This window comes from Pongo abelii, chromosome 3, assembly GCF_028885655.2.
Source record: "Pongo abelii isolate AG06213 chromosome 3, NHGRI_mPonAbe1-v2.0_pri, whole genome shotgun sequence".
NCBI classification, from domain to species: domain Eukaryota; kingdom Metazoa; phylum Chordata; class Mammalia; order Primates; family Hominidae; genus Pongo; species Pongo abelii.
The window spans coordinates 173,140,064-173,158,703 of NC_071988.2; the positions used below are offsets into that span (position 1 = coordinate 173,140,064).

The following is an 18,640-nucleotide window of genomic DNA, read 5'->3' on the forward strand; positions in this document are numbered from 1 at the left end:
GAGATAGGCTGAGGCCTCTGTTGCAAACGCATCACAGTTCAACTCTCCTTCTAACCAATCCTACTACCCACTCAAGTGGTGCTGATCCTGAGACCACTGTAAAATAAATTTCCTGCGCACAAATCTCTGTCTTAGAGTCTATTTCCCAGGAAACCTGACTTGCAGTGCAGCTAACACTGTAACAGAAATGAAAACAAACAAACAAAAAAACTCAGAAAAATTAACCAGATACTGGGTTCATTTCCTCTTTTCCATTTCTTGCTTTTGGAGAATCGTGTCCACCTTCTATCTCCTTGCTAGAGACAGGGTCCTGTTTCTTCCAGTGCCCTCAACCAGCCACTCCTTAACACCACAGGCAGAAACCCCAGAAACTCTGCTCTCCCAGGACAGCAGGGGGCACCGCAGACCCCAGTTCCTCCCCTTGGTCCTGCAGCTGCACTTCTGAAGTCTGGTCCCTTCAAGATCTGGCAGGGGGTGAAGACCAAAGGAGAGGAGGGGGTGAAGCAGAGGAATCCATCTAGGAGGAGAAGCTAGTTCTGGCGGCTCCCCATTGGCCTCTTCCTGGGAGCCTGAGTCCAGGAAGCAGGAAGCGCTGGCTCTGAGGACAGAGACATGGGCCCTGCTGGCTGTGCCTTCACGCTGCTCCTTCTGCTGGGGATCTCAGGTGAGCACGAGGGTGGGGTTGAGAAGGCAGAGGCAGAGGATTTTTACTAAAGAGGGCATCATATAGAACAATGTGACACTTCACCCATGGGATGTTAGTTATGAGTAGCGTGGCCTGAGGAGGTCCTGAGAGGCTACTATATACCCAGCACCGTTCCAATGCTCCTGATTGGAAATAGCAGTACACACACACACCCTATCTTCGTGGGATCCCTATCTTCGTGGGACTTATAATCAATGCACATATTAAATGTGTAAATTATAAGGCATGTTAGAAGGTAATAAGTACTATGAAAGGAAAGGGGCATGTGAAGTACAGGGGCAGGAGTGTTGCAATCTTTAGAAGGGTAGTTAAAGAAGGCCTCACTAAGAAGGAGTCATTTGAGCAGAACTGAAGGAGATAAGTAAATTAGCTAAGAGGACCCAGGAAAAGAGCATCTCAAGCAGAGGGAACTGGAAGAGCAAACACTGTTCAATGATTTCAGGTATACGCTTGTTCATTTATTTTTCTGGTCCACAGGGATTTAAAAGAAGGGTATATTGGCCAGACATAGTGGCTCACGCCTGTAATCCCAGCACTTTGGGAGGCTGAGGCGGGCAGATCACCTGAGATCAGGAGTTACAAGACTAGCCTGGGCAACATGGCGAAACCCCATCTCTACAAAAAATACAAAAATTAGCCAGGTGTGGTGGCGGGCACATGTAGTCCCATGTGCTGAGGCAGGAGCTGAGGCTGAGGCAGGAGAAGTGCTTGAGCCTGGGAAGTGGAGGGTGCAGTAAGCCGAGATAGCGCCACTGCACTCCAGCCTGGGCGACAGAGTAAGACCCTGTCCCCCCAAAAAACAAAAAACAAAAAGGGTATGCTGAGAGAGCAAAAAACTTAACAGGTTGCAAAGAAGAAAGATACACAAATAACTGCAAAATGCCAATTCAGTTAAACCAAATAGCACAAAAGTAAACAGCTTGCAACCTCAATCGCATCTGAGGGCATCACTGTATTTATAAACTAACACACTTCATAATCCTGATGGTGACCTTGAATCAAGTAAAAGTTAAATTTGAATCTTCATGGAGCATAATTTTTTTTTAAGAGACAGAGTCTCATTCTGTCACCCAGGTTAGAGTGCAGTGGCGCAATTTCATAGCCCACTGCAACCTCAAACTCCTGGGTTCAAGCAATCCTCCCACCTCGGCCTCCCTAGTAGCTGGGACTACAGGCGTGCAACCACACCTGTTGTGTTTGTGGCCCAAAAGAGCTGAAGCCAAAAAAAAAAAAAAAAAAAAAAAAAAACCCGACTGGTATTTAGGAAGTGATTTGCGAAAAGTAAGAAAAGTCTCTAATATAGCACCTGTCTCCAACATTCCTTTTTCTACTTCTGTGCCCTGTCTCTGGTCATCCCTAGTTTGAGAGTCCAATGTGACCTAGGGTTTCCTTCTGCCCTGCCTATCTCACCACTTTTTTTTCCAGACAGGGTCTCACTCTCTTGCCCAGGCTGGAGTGCAGTGGCATGATCTAAACTCACTGCATCCTCCACCTCCTGGGCTCAAGCAATCCTCCTGCCTCAGCCTCCCAAGTAGCTGGGACTACAGGCATGCACCATCATGCCAGGCTAATTTCTTTATATTTTTTGTAGAGACGGTGTTTGGCCATGTTGCCCAGGCTGGTTTTGAACTCCTGGACTTGAGCAATCCACCCGCCTCAGCCTCCCAAAGTGCTGGGGTTATAAGCATGCGCCACCATGCCCAGTCAATCTTACCACTTTCATTTGTCTATTGGTTCATTTATGTAGTCATGCAAATATTCACTGAGAACCTGTCTGTGTGCTAGCTACCAGCTAGAGCTCACACCTGTATGTAGTGTGCTGTTGTCAGTATCTACCTCTCACTGACCAGGGAACGTCCACAGATAAAGTATATGCTGACCTGCCAAGGCCAGCGCCCTGCAGCAGCATCCTGGCCACCTACAACACGGCTTGAGTATACAGGTCACCAGCACACTAGAGAAAGAAAGGGAAATGTGGAAATCTTTTTCTTTTTCAATTTTTTTTTTAGAGACCTGGTTTCACTATGTTGCCCAGGCCTCAAGCAGTTCTCCCACCTCATCCTCCCAAAGCACCAGGATTACAGGCATGAGCCACTATCCCTGGTTTAAAAAAAAATAAATTTTAAGTTAAATTATATTCCATGTATGCTGCTAAAGAAGGCAGGTAAGTATGTTTGTGAAGATTCCCACTAATAGGTAGAAAGCATTTGAAAATTTTGGCCTTTAACACCAATCTGGAAAATTTAAATATAAAGGAAGGCTCTCTGTTCAGTGAATCTAGATATTAGATGTGTTACTATGTGTTAACGATACCCTATTTCTTCCTTAGGGTCTTGCTCACGCTCTTTTCCCAAAAAGAAAGAGCTGCAATCAGGTGAGTGGTCTTCATTTTGAGCCCAAGACTGCTGGGTGTGGAACCAGAATAGGATAGAGTACGGTGTCTAGGGAGGGTTCAGGTCCTAGGAATAGATGGGAGTTTGGGAATGATGATAAGGTGGGGACCAGAGAAACAGGACTCCTAGGTTTCCACATTTCCCTTTCTTCTCTTTCTCTAGTGTGTGGGCGACCTGTATACTCAAGCCGCGTTGTAGGTGGCCAGGATGCTGCTGCAGGGCGCTGGCCTTGGCAGGTCAGCCTACACTTTGACCACAACTTTATCTGTGGAGGTTCCCTCGTCAGTGAGAGGTGGATACTGACAGCAGCACACTGCATACAACCGTGAGTTCTAGCTGACAGCTAACACACAGACAGGTTCTCAGTGAATATTTGCATCACTTCATGAATGAACCAACAGACAAATGAAAGTGGTAAGATAGGCAGGGCGGAAGGAAACCCAAGTCATGTCAGACTATCAAACCCGAAACAACTGGAGACAGTGCATAGAAGTAGAAAAAGGAAAGTTGGAGACAGGCACTATATTAAAGACTTTTCTTATTTTTTGCCAAATCACCTTCTAAATACCAGTCAGGAGATTTTTGTCATAAGTTTTTTTGGATCATAAACACAATCTGAGCTCTAAGAGCCACTGCTGTGAGAGAAGCAACTTGTCATGTGGTGAGTGTCCCTATGGAGAGGCCCATGTGGAACCCGCATCTCTATTCAACAGCGAGAAGACCCAAAGCCTACCAACGTAAGTGAGTTTGGACACAGATCCTCCCCAATAAGATGACTGCAGCTCACCTTGATTGCAGCCACATGAGAGACCTTGAGTCAATGGTACTCAACTAAGTCACACCTGATTCCTGACCCATAAAAACTATGAGATAAATATTTGTTGTTTTAAGCCACTAAGCTTTATGATAACTTGTTATGCAACAATTGATAACTAATACACACAGAAATTAAAATTCCAGGACTCTTCAATAACAACACTGAAAGTTCAAAGAAAATAAGCCAGGTGTGGCAGCTTGCACCTGTAATCCCAGCTACTCATGAGGCTGAGGTAGAAGAATCACTTGATCCCAGGAGTTCAAGGCTGCAGTGAGCTATGATTGTACCACGAATTCCAGCCTGGGTGACAGAGTGAGACCCTGTCTCTAAAAAAAAAATTAAGTTTAAAAAAAAACTCAAAGAAAATAGAGTGATAACTTCAAAATGCTAAAAAAAAATTATTTCCAACTTAGAATTCTACCCATATGCAAACCATCAATCAAATGTGGGATAGAAATAAAACATTTTCAAATACACAAAGCAGCAAAAATGTTACCTCTCATGCATGTTTTCTCAAGAAGCCATAGGAGAATCTGCTCCACCAAAATAAAGGGGGAAAAACAGGAAAACACAGGATCCAGACAAAAGGGGGAATAAAACACAGAAGAGAATCCCTAAGAAAGTCATAAAGGATAAAGAAAGTGCCAAGATGATGGCTGTGCAGCAGCCCAGATTAGAACAAGAGGGCAGAGGGCTCCAAAAAAAAGAGAGTATTGATAGAATGCCTGACAAGTTTGAACAAAATGAGAGGAGATTTACACTTCTGGTGGAGAGCCTGGGGAATGAGACTGGTGATGGGTATAAAGATAAAAACAAAAAACCAAAGTGAGCCCACTTATCAACTCCAGGAGAAGCAAAATGTTTTATAAGAAATGTAGTCACCCAATAGGACCCAGTAGTGAATAATGTTTACATAGTCACAAGAACAAACGCATTAAATACTGATCTAACAAAAAGTTATGACAACACTGGCTAGGAGGATGGGTGGAATGGAAGTGGGAGGTGGGGGGTAGACTGCGATGTGTAAGAAAGCTCAATCCTCACCTTCCACACTAGGAACTCAGGATTCTAAAACTGAAAAAGAAAAATCAAGAAACAGCTATATATAGGGTTTCTTGAAAACACTCGAAAATTACTAAGAGCTAAAAGAGTTGAAAGTCATTGCCTCTAAATAGTTTGAACTGAGGGTGGTGGGGCAGAGAACTTGTTATTTATTTATTTATTTTGTACATCTTACCAAATTACCTGGCATTTTAACAGTGTATATGCGTAACTGTGGTTATATTTTGCTTTAAAATTTTATTCAGAAATGAAGGTCTAGTGCTCAGAACAGAAATCAGTATGGACAATAAACAGCAATGTCTATTAAGCATACAGGTGATGGCGGAAACCATGGAGAATGGGAGAGGTAAATGAGAAAACCGGAGAGAAAATACAGGACAAAACTCAAGCCACAAGCCTCTAGGAAGAGACCACAGAAAGAGTGGTCAGGGAAGGACAGGGAGAGAGAAAGAGAGGAAAGAAGGAGACAAATCAACCCCAGTTGAAGTTGGAAGCACCATGGTTAATTCCCAGTTGGCTACCCTCCTTTCTTGACTAGACACTTGGTGCTACATATAGGCAGCTTGTTCTGACCCAGCTGCAGGCCATAAGCAGGCCTCCTTTCTTTTCCCCATAGGACCTGGAGTACTTTTTCATATACTGTGTGGCTGGGATCGATTAAAGTAGGTGACTCAAGGAAAAGTGTGAAGTACTACGTGTCCAAAATCGTCATCCATCCCAAGTACCAAGATACAACAGCAGATGTCGCCTTGTTGAAACTGTCCTCTCAAGTCACCTTCACTTCTGCCATCCTGCCTATTTGCTTGCCCAATGTCACAAAGCAGTTGGCAATTCCAGCCTTTTGTTGGGTGACCGGATGGGGAAAAGTTAAGGAAAGTTCAGGTGAGAATGGGCAGAGAGAAGGGTTGTTTTATATGTCATCCTCTTGTACTCCAGAACATTCATATTCTAGGCATATCCTTACCATGGAAAATATTTTTCAACAAAACCAGATCAATCTAATGATATTATCTATGTTTTTAAATAAAATATCTTTTTTGACATTTATATTTTTATGTTATTTACTCTTACATCTTGCAGAGTCTAGCTATAGCTGGAAGAGTAGATACTAACAATTTAAACACATAACTACCTCTCTCAAACAGAGGTTAATAAGACTGATTTAAAGTTTGGAGAGTGTCTAGTGTTTTTTAACTGTTTCTCAAGTTTTATGTCAACTCTTTCCCAGGTTGGAGTAGAGACAAGACAAGAACTGATCTAGAAGCAAAAAAAAAAATGCGAAAGGAAGAAGTTTTAGAATCCTTTAGAATACTCATACCTTTACTCAATCAGAATTTATCGGAAGTACTCATTATTTAGAACAATGGCTCAATTAAAACAAACCTCAAAGAAGCAGAAATAATTTAGAATTACTGAGTTTTAGATTTAAGTGTACCAAAAGATCCACCCATAAGCAAATATGATTGGAAAGGCATCGTAAGCTGCTTTTGGATTCCCATTCAGAGACTTCTGCACATCATGACTGAATGCTGCCCCTGCACTTTTCCGGGTTGCTTTAATCTTTTGTTCCTGTCTTCCTCCACAGATAGAGATTACCATTCTACCCTTCAGGAAGCAGAAGTACCCATTATTGACCGCCAGGCTTGTGAACACCTCTACAACCCCATCGGTATCTTCTTGCCAGCACTGGAGCCAGTCATCAAGGAAGACAAGATTTGTGCTGGTGATACTCAAAACATGAAGGATAGTTGCAAGGTCAGGGTTTGCTCTAGAGAATTTTTTTTTAAACATGAGATCTTAATTTGGATCCAGGTTTTCCTATCTGTAAATAACTGGATTGGGAGTCAGGAGATGAGGGTTCTAAGAATAACTCTTATGTTACCCTGGACAAATCACTTAACTTCTATCTGTGAAATCAATTTCTTCAACTATAAGACTATTGATCTAGACCAATGTTAATGACTGGTCATTGGACTTTTTTTTGTTTTGTTTTGTTTTTAAATTAGAGACAGAGCCTTGCTCTGTCACCCAGGCTGGAGTACAGTGGCATGATGATAGCTTACTACAGCCTCTAGCTCCTGGGTTCAATCAGTCATCCTCCCACCTCAGCCTCCTGAGTAGCTGGGACTACAAGCTCACACCTCACCAGGCCCACATACTTTTTTCATTTTTTTGTAGAGATGAGGTCTCACTATGTTGACCAGGCTGATCCCAAATTCCTGGCCTCAAGCAATCCTTCCTCCTTGGGTTGCTGGACTTTTATAGACCTGTATATTTTCACAAGTATATTATGAGGTTGAAGCAGAATTGCCAACTTTTAAATTTTTTCAAGTAAGAACATTTCATTCTATACCTAAAAGATGTCATTCTATTGTCTCCTGGTCATAACTGATGAAAAATCAGCCATTATTTGCATCTTCATTCCATTGAGTGTAATGTGTTGTTTTGCCCTGGCTGCTTTCAGATTTTTTTTCTTTATCTTTGATTGTCAGCAGTTTGAATATGATGTACTAAGTGTAGTTTTCTTTGCATTTATCCTATTCGGGGTTTACTGAGTTTTTGGTTTTTTAAATCTATTCTTTAACATATTTCACCAACACTTGGAAATTTTTCAGTAATGATTTCTTCAAAAACTATTCTGCCTCATTTCTCTCTCCTCCCCTTCTAGATGAAACCATAAACTTGTTAAGTTATACCTTTTGGTATTTTCACACAAGTCCATTTTATTTTTATGTTTTTCTCTCTGTTCTTCAAATTGGATACTTTTAAATTGATCTGTATTGAAGATCACTGCCTCTTTCTGCTGTCATTTACATTTCAAGTCCATCTAGTGAAGTTTTTATTTCAGACATTTTATTTTTTAGTTGTAGAATGACCATTTGGTTTTATTCTCTCCTTCTCTCATCCACATATACTTTCTAGATCTCTGCCAAGATTTTCTAGCTGTATATTATAAATATTTTCCTTTACATGTGTTGACCACAGTTATAATAGTTGCTTTAAATCCTTATCTGCTAATTCCAAAATCAATCTGAGTTATCTCAGGGATATTCTCCAACAATTGCTTTTTCTCATGAGTAGCATTTTCCAGTTTATCTTGGAAAACATTTTCCTGTTGTTTTGTTTACTTTAATATCTAATCTTTTTGGAATATATCCTGGACAATGTCAATAGCATGGTGTAGGGAGTACAGATTGTTATGCTTCTCTAAAGAATGTTGATTTCCTGTTTCAACGGGAAGGCAACTTGGCTGACCTCAAAATCCAAACTGGATCTCTCCTGTGATAGGCATCAGTAGTTATTTTAGCCTTAGCTGAGCTGCTCGGAGTCTAACCTGCACATGTATGTAATTCAGGGTGTATTCAGAAATTTGAGCAGAGTTTATATGCAGAACTTGGGACTCTCTCTCTGTGGCTCTCTCCTTTCTGGTATATTTCCCTTCACTTTCCAACTGCTAAGGTAGCTCTAAACTCCATCCTCTGATTCCTCAAGTCAGTAAGACTGTGGGTTTCTTTTTAAGTTCCAGCCACTACGCATGATAATGACTGGGGCCTGCTTTAAGGGAAAAACCATTTTTTAAAAAAAGAGTGTCATTCTTTTCTTCCAAGGATTGACTCTAGTTTCTGCCTGCTATTGGCCACTCTCCACTGCCTTCAGAGAGTAGCCTTTTATATGGTGTCCACAATTTATAACTTACCCGAAGCAGAGTTTGTCAGAGACAAGTCACTCCCATAAGAAATTTTAAAAACAGAAAGAGTCCTAAGAAGAGCAGAATATACTTTCTTCTTAAGTGCCCATGGAACATTCTCCAGAATAAACCATATGCTAAGCTGTAAAACAAGCCTCAATAAAGTTGCAAGGATTAAAATTATACAAAGTATATTTTCTATTCACAATGGAATGAAATTAGAAATAAATAAGAGAGAAATATGGAAATTCACAAATATGTGGAAAGTAACACACTGCTAAACTAGGAAATATTTTGAGACGAATAAAAATGAAGAAACAACATATCAAGTCTTATGGAGGCAGCTAAAGCAGTGCTTAGAGAGAAATTTATATCTGTAAATGCCTACATTAAACAATAAATCTCAAATCAGTAACCTAATCTTCCATACAAGACACTGGAAAAAGAAGTTCAAGACCAGTCTGGGCAACACAGTGGACCTCGTCTCTACTAAAAATTAAAAAAGTTAGCTGGGTATGGTGCACAAGCCTGTAGTCCCAGCTACTTAGGAGGCTGGGGCAGGAGGATCCCTTGAGCCCAGAAGTTCACATATGTAGTGAGCTATGATCATATCACTGTACTCCAGCCTGGACAACAGAGCAAGACTCTGTGGCTCTGTCTCTTAAAAAAAATATATATATATAAACAAAATTTTAAAAAAAGGCTGGGTGTGATGGCTCATACCTGTAATCGCAGCACTTTGGGAGGATAAGGTAGGAGATTTTTTTTCAGCCCAGGAGTTCAAGACCAGCCTGGGCAATACCGTGAGATCCTATCTCTAAAAAAAAAAAAAAAAAAAAAATCAGCCAGGCATGGTGGTACACTTGTGGTCCCAGCTACTTGGGAGGATTGCTAGAGCCCAGGAGTTCAAGGCTGCAGTGAGCTATATTTGCACCACTGTGCTCCAGGCTGGGTGACACAGTGAGACCTGTCTTAAAGAAAAAAACAAAAAACAAAAAACGAACAACTAAACCTAAAGAAAATACAAAGAAGGAAATAAGGGATATAGTGGAAATTACTGAAATAGAGAACAGAAAGACAATAGAGAAAATAAACAAAAGCAAAAGTTGGTTTTTAAAAAGATCAACAAAATTGAAAAAAAACTTTATCTAAACTGAGCAAGAAAAAAAAAAGACTCAAATTACTAAAGTTAAAAATAAAACTGGGACCTTACTACCAACCTTACAGAAATAAAAAGAATTTGTAAGACACTACTATGAATAACAGTATGCCAAAAAATTAGATAACTAAGATGATATGGACAAATTCCTAGAAACACACAAACTACCATAACTTACCTAAGAAGAAATAGATGGTCTGAATAAACCTAATAAAAAGTAAAGAGATTGCATTTGTGATTTAAAAAAAAAAAAAACTACCAACAAATAAAAGATCAGGTCCAGATAGAATTCACTGATGAATTCTACCAAACATTTAAATAATTAATCCCAATTCTGGCCACAGGCAGTGGCTCATACCTGTAACCCCAGCACTTTAGGAGGCCAAGGCGGGCAGGTCACTTGAGGCCAGGAGTTCGAGATGAGCCTAGCAAACGTGGCAAAACCCCGTCTCTACAAAAAATACAAAAATTAGCCGGGCATGGTGGCACGTGCCTGTATTCCCAGCTACTCGGGAGGCTGAGGCATGAGAATCACTTGAATCTGGGAGGCAGAGGTTGCAGTGAGCCGAGATCGTGCCACTGCACTACAGCCTGGGTGACAGAGTGAGATTCTGTCTCAATAATAATAATAATAATAATAGTAATTAATACCAATTCTACACAAGTTCTTTTGAAAAATAAAAGAGGGGACTGGCCACAGTGGCTCACACCTGTAATCCCAGCACTTTGGGAGGCCGAGGCAGGCAGATCACCTGAGGTCGGGAGTTTGGGACCAGCCTGGCATACATGGTAAAACCTTGTCTCTATTAAAAATACAAAAATTAGCTGGGTGTGGTGGCTCATGCCTGTAATCCCAGCTACTGAGGAGGCTGAGGGAGGAGAATCACTTGAACCCGGGAGGCAGAGGTTTCAGTAAGTCAAGATCATGCCACTGTACTCCAGCCTGGGTAACAGAGCAAGGCTCTGTCTCCAAAAAAAAAAAGAGGGAACACTTCCCAACTCATTCGAGATCAGTATTACCGAGACCAAAACCTGACAAAGGCATCACAAGGAAGCTATAGACCAGTATCTTTTATGAATAGAGGTGCAAAAATCCTCAACGAACCAAATCCAACAACATATAAAAAGGACTATATATACCTGAATGCCAATTTCATGTTTCAACAGGAAGTCAAGTTGGCTGACCTCAAAATCCAAACTGGGGGTAATTACAAATGGGTATGTGGGTTCTTTTTAGGATGTGGTGACTCAAGCCTTGTAATCCCAGCACTTTGAGAGGCCAAGACAGGAGGATCACTTGAGGTCAGGAGTTCAAGACTAGACTGAGCAACATAGTGAGACCTCGTTTCTACAAAAGATTTTAAAAATTAGCCACCTGTACTCTCAGCTACTCGGTAGGCTGCGGTGGGATGATCACTTGAGACTGGTAGGTCGAGGCCACAGTGAGCAGTGTTTGTGCCACCACATTCCAGCCTGGGAGACAAAGTGAGATCCTATCTCTCTTTTTTTATTTTTCAAAAAATAAAAAATAAAAAGAATATACCATAAACAATCGAGATTTATCCCAGGAAACTTAGGTTGGTTTAAAATCCAGAAATCAATCAATGTTAATATACCATGTTCTTAGAATAAAGAGCAAAAACCATATGATCATGTCAATAAATATGGAAAAAACATTTGACAAAATTCCAACAATGCTTCATGTTAAAAAAAAAAAAACAAACCCTCAACAATGAGATGAGTGCAGTTTTTCAACTCGATCAAGTGCAACTACAAAAAAACCCACAGCTAAAATACTTCGTGATAAAATACTATATGCTTTTGCCATAAGGTCAGGAAAGGGACAAGGATGTCTACTCTTGCCATTTCTATGCAACACTGTACTGGAGGTTCTAGCCAGAATTAATAAGCAAGAGACAAATAAAAAGACATCCAGATTGCAAAGAAACAGTAAAACTATCTCTATTCACAGATGACATGATTTTATAAATAGAAAATCTAAAGGAATGCCACCCCAAAAAAATTAGAACTAATAAACACATTCAGGAAAACTGAAGGATATAGAGACAATATACTAAAAGCAACTGTAGGCTGGGTGTAGTGGCTCAGGCCTGTAATCCCAGCACTTTGGGAGGCCAAGGCAGGTGGATTGCTTGAGTTCAGGAGTTCGAGACCAGCCTGACCAACATGGTGAAACCCCGTCTCTACTAAAAATACAAAAACTTGCTGGGAGTAGTGGCAGGGTGCCTGTAATCCCAGCTACTCATGAGGCTGAGGCAGGAGAAATGCTTGAACCCAGGAGATGGAGGTTGCAGTGAGCTGAGATCTCACCACTGCACTCCAGCCTGGGCGAGGCAATGAAGCAAAACTCTGTCTCAAAAAAAAAAAAAAAAAAGCAGCTGTACTTCTATGTAGTTGCAATGAATAATCTAAAGAAACATTTAAGCAAACAATATTCCATTTATAATAGTTTTACAAAGAATAAAATAGGAATAAAGTTAATATTGTTTAAATTGCAGTATTCTCCAAATGGATCCCTTTTGGGATTCAATGTAATCCCTATGAAAACCCAGCTGGTTTCTTTGCAGAAATTGGCAAGCTGATCCTAAAATGCATATGGAAATTCAAAGGGCCCAAAACAATCCTGAAAAACAAGAAACAAGTTGAAGGACTCACATTTTTCATATTTCAAAACTAACAGTAATCAAGCCAGTGTGGTACTAGCATAAGGAGAGACATATATAGATCAATGAAATAGGATTGAGTGTACAGAAATAAACCCTTATATTTATGGTCAATTAATTTTAAACATTGGTATTGAATCAATTCAATGAACAAATAATAGTCATTTCAACAAATGATGCTGGGACAAGTAGATAACCACATGCAAAAAAATGAACCTGGACCCTGACCTCACCATATACCAAATTAACTCAAAATGGATCTAAGACCTAAATATAAGAGCTAAACTATAGCACCTTTAGGAAAAAACATATAGGTAGGTCTTTGTGACCTTGATTAGGCAACATTTTCTTAGATATGTTATCAAAAGCATAAGCAACAACAAAAAAAATAGATTAGAGTTCTTCAAAATTCAGAACTTTTATGCTTCAATGGACACCATCAACAAAGTAAAAAGGTAGCCTATGAAATGGAAGAAAATATTTGCAAATCATACATGTAAGGGATCTGTATCTAGAAAAAAGAACACTTGTAACTCAATCATAAAAAGAGCACAATTTTTAAGAGAGCAAAGAATCTGAATAGATATTTTTCTAAAGATATACAAATGTCCAATTGGTATAAAGATAAGCAAATGTAGAGAAATTGGAGCCTTCTAACACTGTTGGTGGTAATATAAAATGGTGCAGCCTCTTTGAAAAACTGTTCGGCAGTTCCTCACAGGTTAAACATAGAATTACCATATGACCCAGAAATTCCACTCCTAGGTATATGACCGAGAAAGATAAAAATATGTCCATACAAAAACTTGCACATGAGCTGGGCACAGTGGCTTCCACCTGTAATCTCAGCTACTCAGAAGGCTGTGGCAGAAGGATCACTTCAGCCCAGGAGTTCAAGACCAGCCTGGGCAAAACAGGGAGACCCCGTCTCTAAATAAACAAACAAAGAAAAACTGGTACACAAGTGTTCACAGCAGCATGATTATTATTTTAGAAACAGGGTCTTGCTCTGTCACCCAGGCTGGAGTGCAGTGGTAGGATCATAGTTCATTGTAAACCTGGCTCAAGCAATACTTCTGCCTCAGCTTCCTGAGTGATTAGGATGACAGGCGTATGCCACCATAGCAGCTATTTATTTATTTGTTTTGTAGAGACAGGGTTCCACTAGGTTGCCCAGGTTGGTCTCAAATGCCTGGCCTGATCCTCCTGCCTTGGCCTCCCAAGGCACTAGGATTACAGACATTAACCATCATGCTGGGCCACAGAAGCATTATTTATAACATAATAGCCCAAATAATGGAAGCAATCACAATGTCCATTAGGTGATGAATGCAGAAACACCAAGTGGTGCATCTATACAACGGAATATTATTCAGCCCTAAAAAGGAGTGGAGTACTGATACAACATGAAGGAACCTTGAAAAGAATGTGCTAACTGAAACAAGCCAGACACAAAAGGCCACATATTACATGATTCCATTTATATGAAATGTCTAAAATAGGCAAATCCATAGAGGCAGAGAGTGGACTACTGGTTGGCCTAGCTGGGAGGGTTGGGAAGAAATGGGGATAATTACAAATGGGTATGAGGTTTCTTTTTAGGGTGATAAAAATGTTCTAAAATGGGTTGTGGTGATGGTCATACAACACTGTAAATATGCTAAAAACTACTGAATTGTGTAGTATGTGAATTATATGACAGTAAAGCTGTTACAAAAAAGAAAGAGAACAAGACTAGAAGACTACTACCAACTACTATCACTATCATTTTAGGTAAGAATGGATTACTTAACACTAAAAAAGAGCAGTAAAAACAGGAAATTGAGGCAGTTCATTCATTTGAATAAATTTATCTTTAGTGAAAAAATCATCCCATTAGTTTTACTTCTCTTTTTATCACAGACAGATATTTTGAAATTACTAATATATTTCACTAAGGTCCCTGACAATTTCAATTCTATGATTCTAAAATTCCTGTGATATGTCCCTAAAGCAGTGATTAGTCCAGCCCCCTGCAGGGTTCCACAGCTCCATAGGTCTCATGGCCCAGTTTTAAAGAATTCTCCACCCCTTATTACTACTCTCTTCTTTATGCCTCTTTTCACTATACTCATTACCTTTTATTTCTTCCTTAGGGTGATTCTGGAGGGCCTCTGTCGTGTCACATTGATGGTGTATGGATCCAGATAGGAGTAGTAAGCTGGGGGTTAGAATGTGGTAAATCTCTTCCTGGAGTCTACACCAATGTAATCTACTACCAAAAATGGATTAATGCCACTATTTCAAGAGCCAACAATCTAGACTTCTCTGACTTCTTGTTCCCTATTGTACTACTCTCTCTGGCTCTCCTGAGACCCTCCTGTGCCTTTGGACCTAACATTATACACAGAGTAGGCACTGTAGCTGAAGCTGTTGCTTGCATACAGGGCTGGGAAGAGAATGCATGGAGATTTAGTCCCAGGGGCAGAGAACTCACAGGAGAGCCACTGCTAACCCTGGATGACTTTATTTACAATTTGAAATGATTTTGTTTTTAAGGTTCTTGATTTTGGAAGTTTTGGGGTTGGAATGTGAACAGTTAAGAAATAAAGCTGCCACTCTGTACATTCTTTGTCCCTGACTAATGCGTCTTCCAAGACAGGAAGGATGTTCCCTATGAATAAGCATTTGTAGACACAAATTAAATAGCTATAAGACTAATGCATCTTCCAAGGCAGGAAGATGTCCTCTATGAATAAGTATTTGTAGACACAAATTAAATAGCTACTACAGAGGCAGGCAAGTATCTGTGATGACACAGGAAAATATAATAAGGGTCTACCTCGTGCCCATGAGTTGCATCATGGGATTTTAGTCTATTATTTCTCACCTTCTCTACTATCTTTAACTTCCCTTCTAACCCTCCCTTTACTCCTCAACTGTAACAAGAGGGCTAATAAAAAAATTCATATAAAGCCAACTCCGAGCACACTGCCTACGGATTAGCTAGCCCTGCTCCATAAGGAGCAGTAAAAAAAGAAGAAAAATAAAGAGAGACGCAAACATGGGTCAGCCATGTTGGCTCACACCTGTAATCCCAACACTTTGGGAGGCCAAGGATCACTTGAGGCCAGGGGATGAAGACCAGTCTGGGCAACACAGCCCCCGTTTCTTCAAAAGAAATATGAAATTAGCCAAGAATGGTGGCATGTGCCTGTGGTCTCAGCTACTTGGGAAGCTGAGGCGGAAGGATAGCTTGAGACCAGGAGTTCAAGGCTGCAGTGAGCTACGATCACATCACTGCACTCCAGACTGGGTCACAGAGCAAGACCCTGCCTTTTTTTAAAAAAAAAGGAAAAGAAAAGAAGGAAGGAAATGCATATATGTAGTTCAGCCCTATATTTTTCTTAAGTTTTTACTTTTTAAAATACCAGTGTGACCTACTACCAACAATGGATTAATGCTATGATCTCAAGAGCTGAGGTCTTGAGTTTCAACAATCTGGACCTATCTAAGTGGTTTAACTTCACATCTATAAAAAAAACACTTTAAATATTTAGAACAAAGGACGTTATAGAAAAGAGCATTATATCCCATGCTTCCTTTGTTAAACAATTACACGACCTATCCTATTCCCTTCTATACCTAGGCTGCCAGAAACTCAGAGCTAACTTTTGAACTCAATTACAATCATTATCTTCACCACAGATTTTCTGGTATAAGTCCATTCATACTTCTTTAAGTCATCCTTTATTTCTCATTTAAATGAACTTAAGTTTTATTGCGTCTGTGTCTTTTACAAGATATGGATACTTTTATAAAAAAAAAATTAAAAAAAAATTGTTTCTGAAAGTTGACTTAAAGTAAGTACATTTGGCTTACTTTAAGCTTTAAGCTACAGGTGGCTCACACCTGTAATCCCGGCACTTTGGGAGGCCAAGGAGGGTGGATCACTTAAGGTCAGGAGTTCGAGACCAGCCTGACCAACATGGTGAAACCCTGTCTCTACTAAAAATACAAAAATTAGCCAGGCGTGGTGGTGGGTGCCTGTAATCCCAGCTACTCGGTAGGCTGAGGCAGGAAAATCACTTGAACTCGGGAGTTGGAGGTTGCAGTGAGTCGAGATCCCATCACTGCACTCCAGCCTGGGCAAGAGAGCCAGACTCTGTCTCAAAATAAAATAAAATAAAATATAAAGTACATTTAATGGAAATACATTTAATAGAAAGTAAGGGTAGACTGGCCGGGCGCGGTGGCTCACGCCTGTAATCCCAGCACTTTGGGAGGCTGAGGCAGGCAGATCATGAGGTCAGGAGATCGAGACCATACTGGCTAACACGGTGAAACCCCGTCTCTACTAAAAATACAAAAAAAAATTAGCTGGGCGTGGTAGCGGGTGCCTGTAGTCCCAGCTACTCGGGAGGCTGAGGCAGGAGAATGGCATGAACCTTGGAGGCGGAGCTTGCTGTGAGCCGAGATTGCGCCACTGCACTCCAGCCTGGGCGACAGAGCGAGACTCCGTCTCCAAAAAAAAAAAAGTAAGGGTAGATTTGGAAACTTAAAATTCTTGCTAACCCTTAACCCCACCTGGGTTAGTAGCATCTGGATTGCCATTACAGACTCCTAACTAGCATTTCCACATCCTTTCTTATGCCTTCCATTTACACCCAACTCCATTTATTTTCCTTCACAGCATTCAGATTAGTGTTTTAAAAATAAAAGTATTTTTTATACCGCTCCTCTTTTCCCCCTGCTTATAGCACTTCAAAGGCATCCTCCTCCTGCTCACAGAGTAAGGACCAAATCCCTTATTGTGGCCTACAAAGTCCAGCCAATCTGACCCCAGCCTGTCTCTTCAGCCTCGTTTGGCTCACTTTCCAGCCTATTCTCTATGCTTAAACTTCTTCGAACGTTCTAAGCACCCTTTCAGCACCAGACTTTTGCATCTACTACCCTCTCCCCTGCTGCCCTTGTCTAGTTAATTCTTACTGTGCCTTCAGATTTCAATCTACCCTTCACTTCCTCAAGGAAGCTATCCCCATCTCTCCTAACCAGGACAGGTCCTCCTAATTCTCATAGCACTATGGAGCCCTCCTTTATAGAACTCAACATAGCTATAATTGAACATTCATTTATGTAGTTGTCTAATTAACGTATGTCTATCTTACCAAACTGTAAGTCCACTTAAGAATTTTTGTTTTTATCCACCACTGTATCCTAGTCTCAATAATTTGTTGAAAAAAATGAATGAGTAATAATCATCCATTCAGCTTATTTGTCTCCCTAACTGTACTGTGAGAACCTGGATATTGTTTATGGAGGTAGCCCAGAACCTGACACAATGTTTCGCACAAAGTAGGTTTTCAAATATCAGTTAAATACAAGGATGAAGGACGAAAAGAATGTTCCAATGCAATTATCTTCCTCAGGCCTCTCCAGCCATACAGAACAAAGGATGGAAAACATTATACAAAGTAGGTAAATTGAAAGATTTCTCAGAGGCAAGAACTCAAGCTAAACAGGATCTGGAATGATGCAGAGGGCAAAGCAAAATGGCAGCTGAGAGGAAAGAAAAAGAGAGAAAGAAAGGAGGGGCAAAGACAGACTGCAAAGAGAAAAGAGACTATAATCAAGAACCAGAGAGGAACAAAGAGAAAGCACACAAGTATGTGGGCCAGGATGACACAGCAAGGGGACATAAAGATCAAGAAAGCCAAAATATTACTTCCTATCATTCCTCTCACTGTTTAGTTTGAAATTGGAAGTAACTGTTCCACAGCATAGGATCTGGCAACATTTTTCTCATCAACAAGGAGTTGAAACTTAAAGGTTTTTGAGAGACCAGGCCATGCAAGTGCAAAGAAAGGAATATCAAGAGAATAGGACATATGATCTCACTATCTTCATCACTACTGGGTGGATGCACCAAGGGTAGGCACCTAACATAACAGTTGCCCAGGGGGTGGTGCGGCAGTTAGCCCAGCATCTTACCCAACAGATGCACTCAGTATTGGACAACACAACAGACCCTCCTCTGGAGAAGTCCAAATGTCAGTCATATAGTATGTCTACGTGCATTCAACAGTATTAAGTGCCCACCATGTACCAGGTACCATTCTAGGCATGGAGGACACTACAGTAAATACAACAAA

At 40.6% G+C, this 18,640-nt stretch overlaps 2 protein-coding genes across 18 annotated transcripts in view; one reads left to right on the forward strand and one right to left on the reverse strand.

Moving 5' to 3' along the window:
- SH3D19 (SH3 domain containing 19) overlaps positions 1–18,640 on the reverse strand; it is a 202,644-nt gene that overhangs the window by 153,518 nt on the left and 30,486 nt on the right. The window lies entirely within an intron of this gene.
- Positions 613–15,386, forward strand: PRSS48 (serine protease 48). The gene is made up of 5 exons (XM_002815210.3): positions 613–664; positions 3,262–3,424; positions 5,595–5,860; positions 6,564–6,733; positions 14,645–15,386. Exons 1-5 carry the CDS (start codon positions 613–615, stop codon positions 15,032–15,034), a joined length of 1,041 nt encoding a protein of 346 aa, XP_002815256.1. The 3' UTR covers positions 15,035–15,386.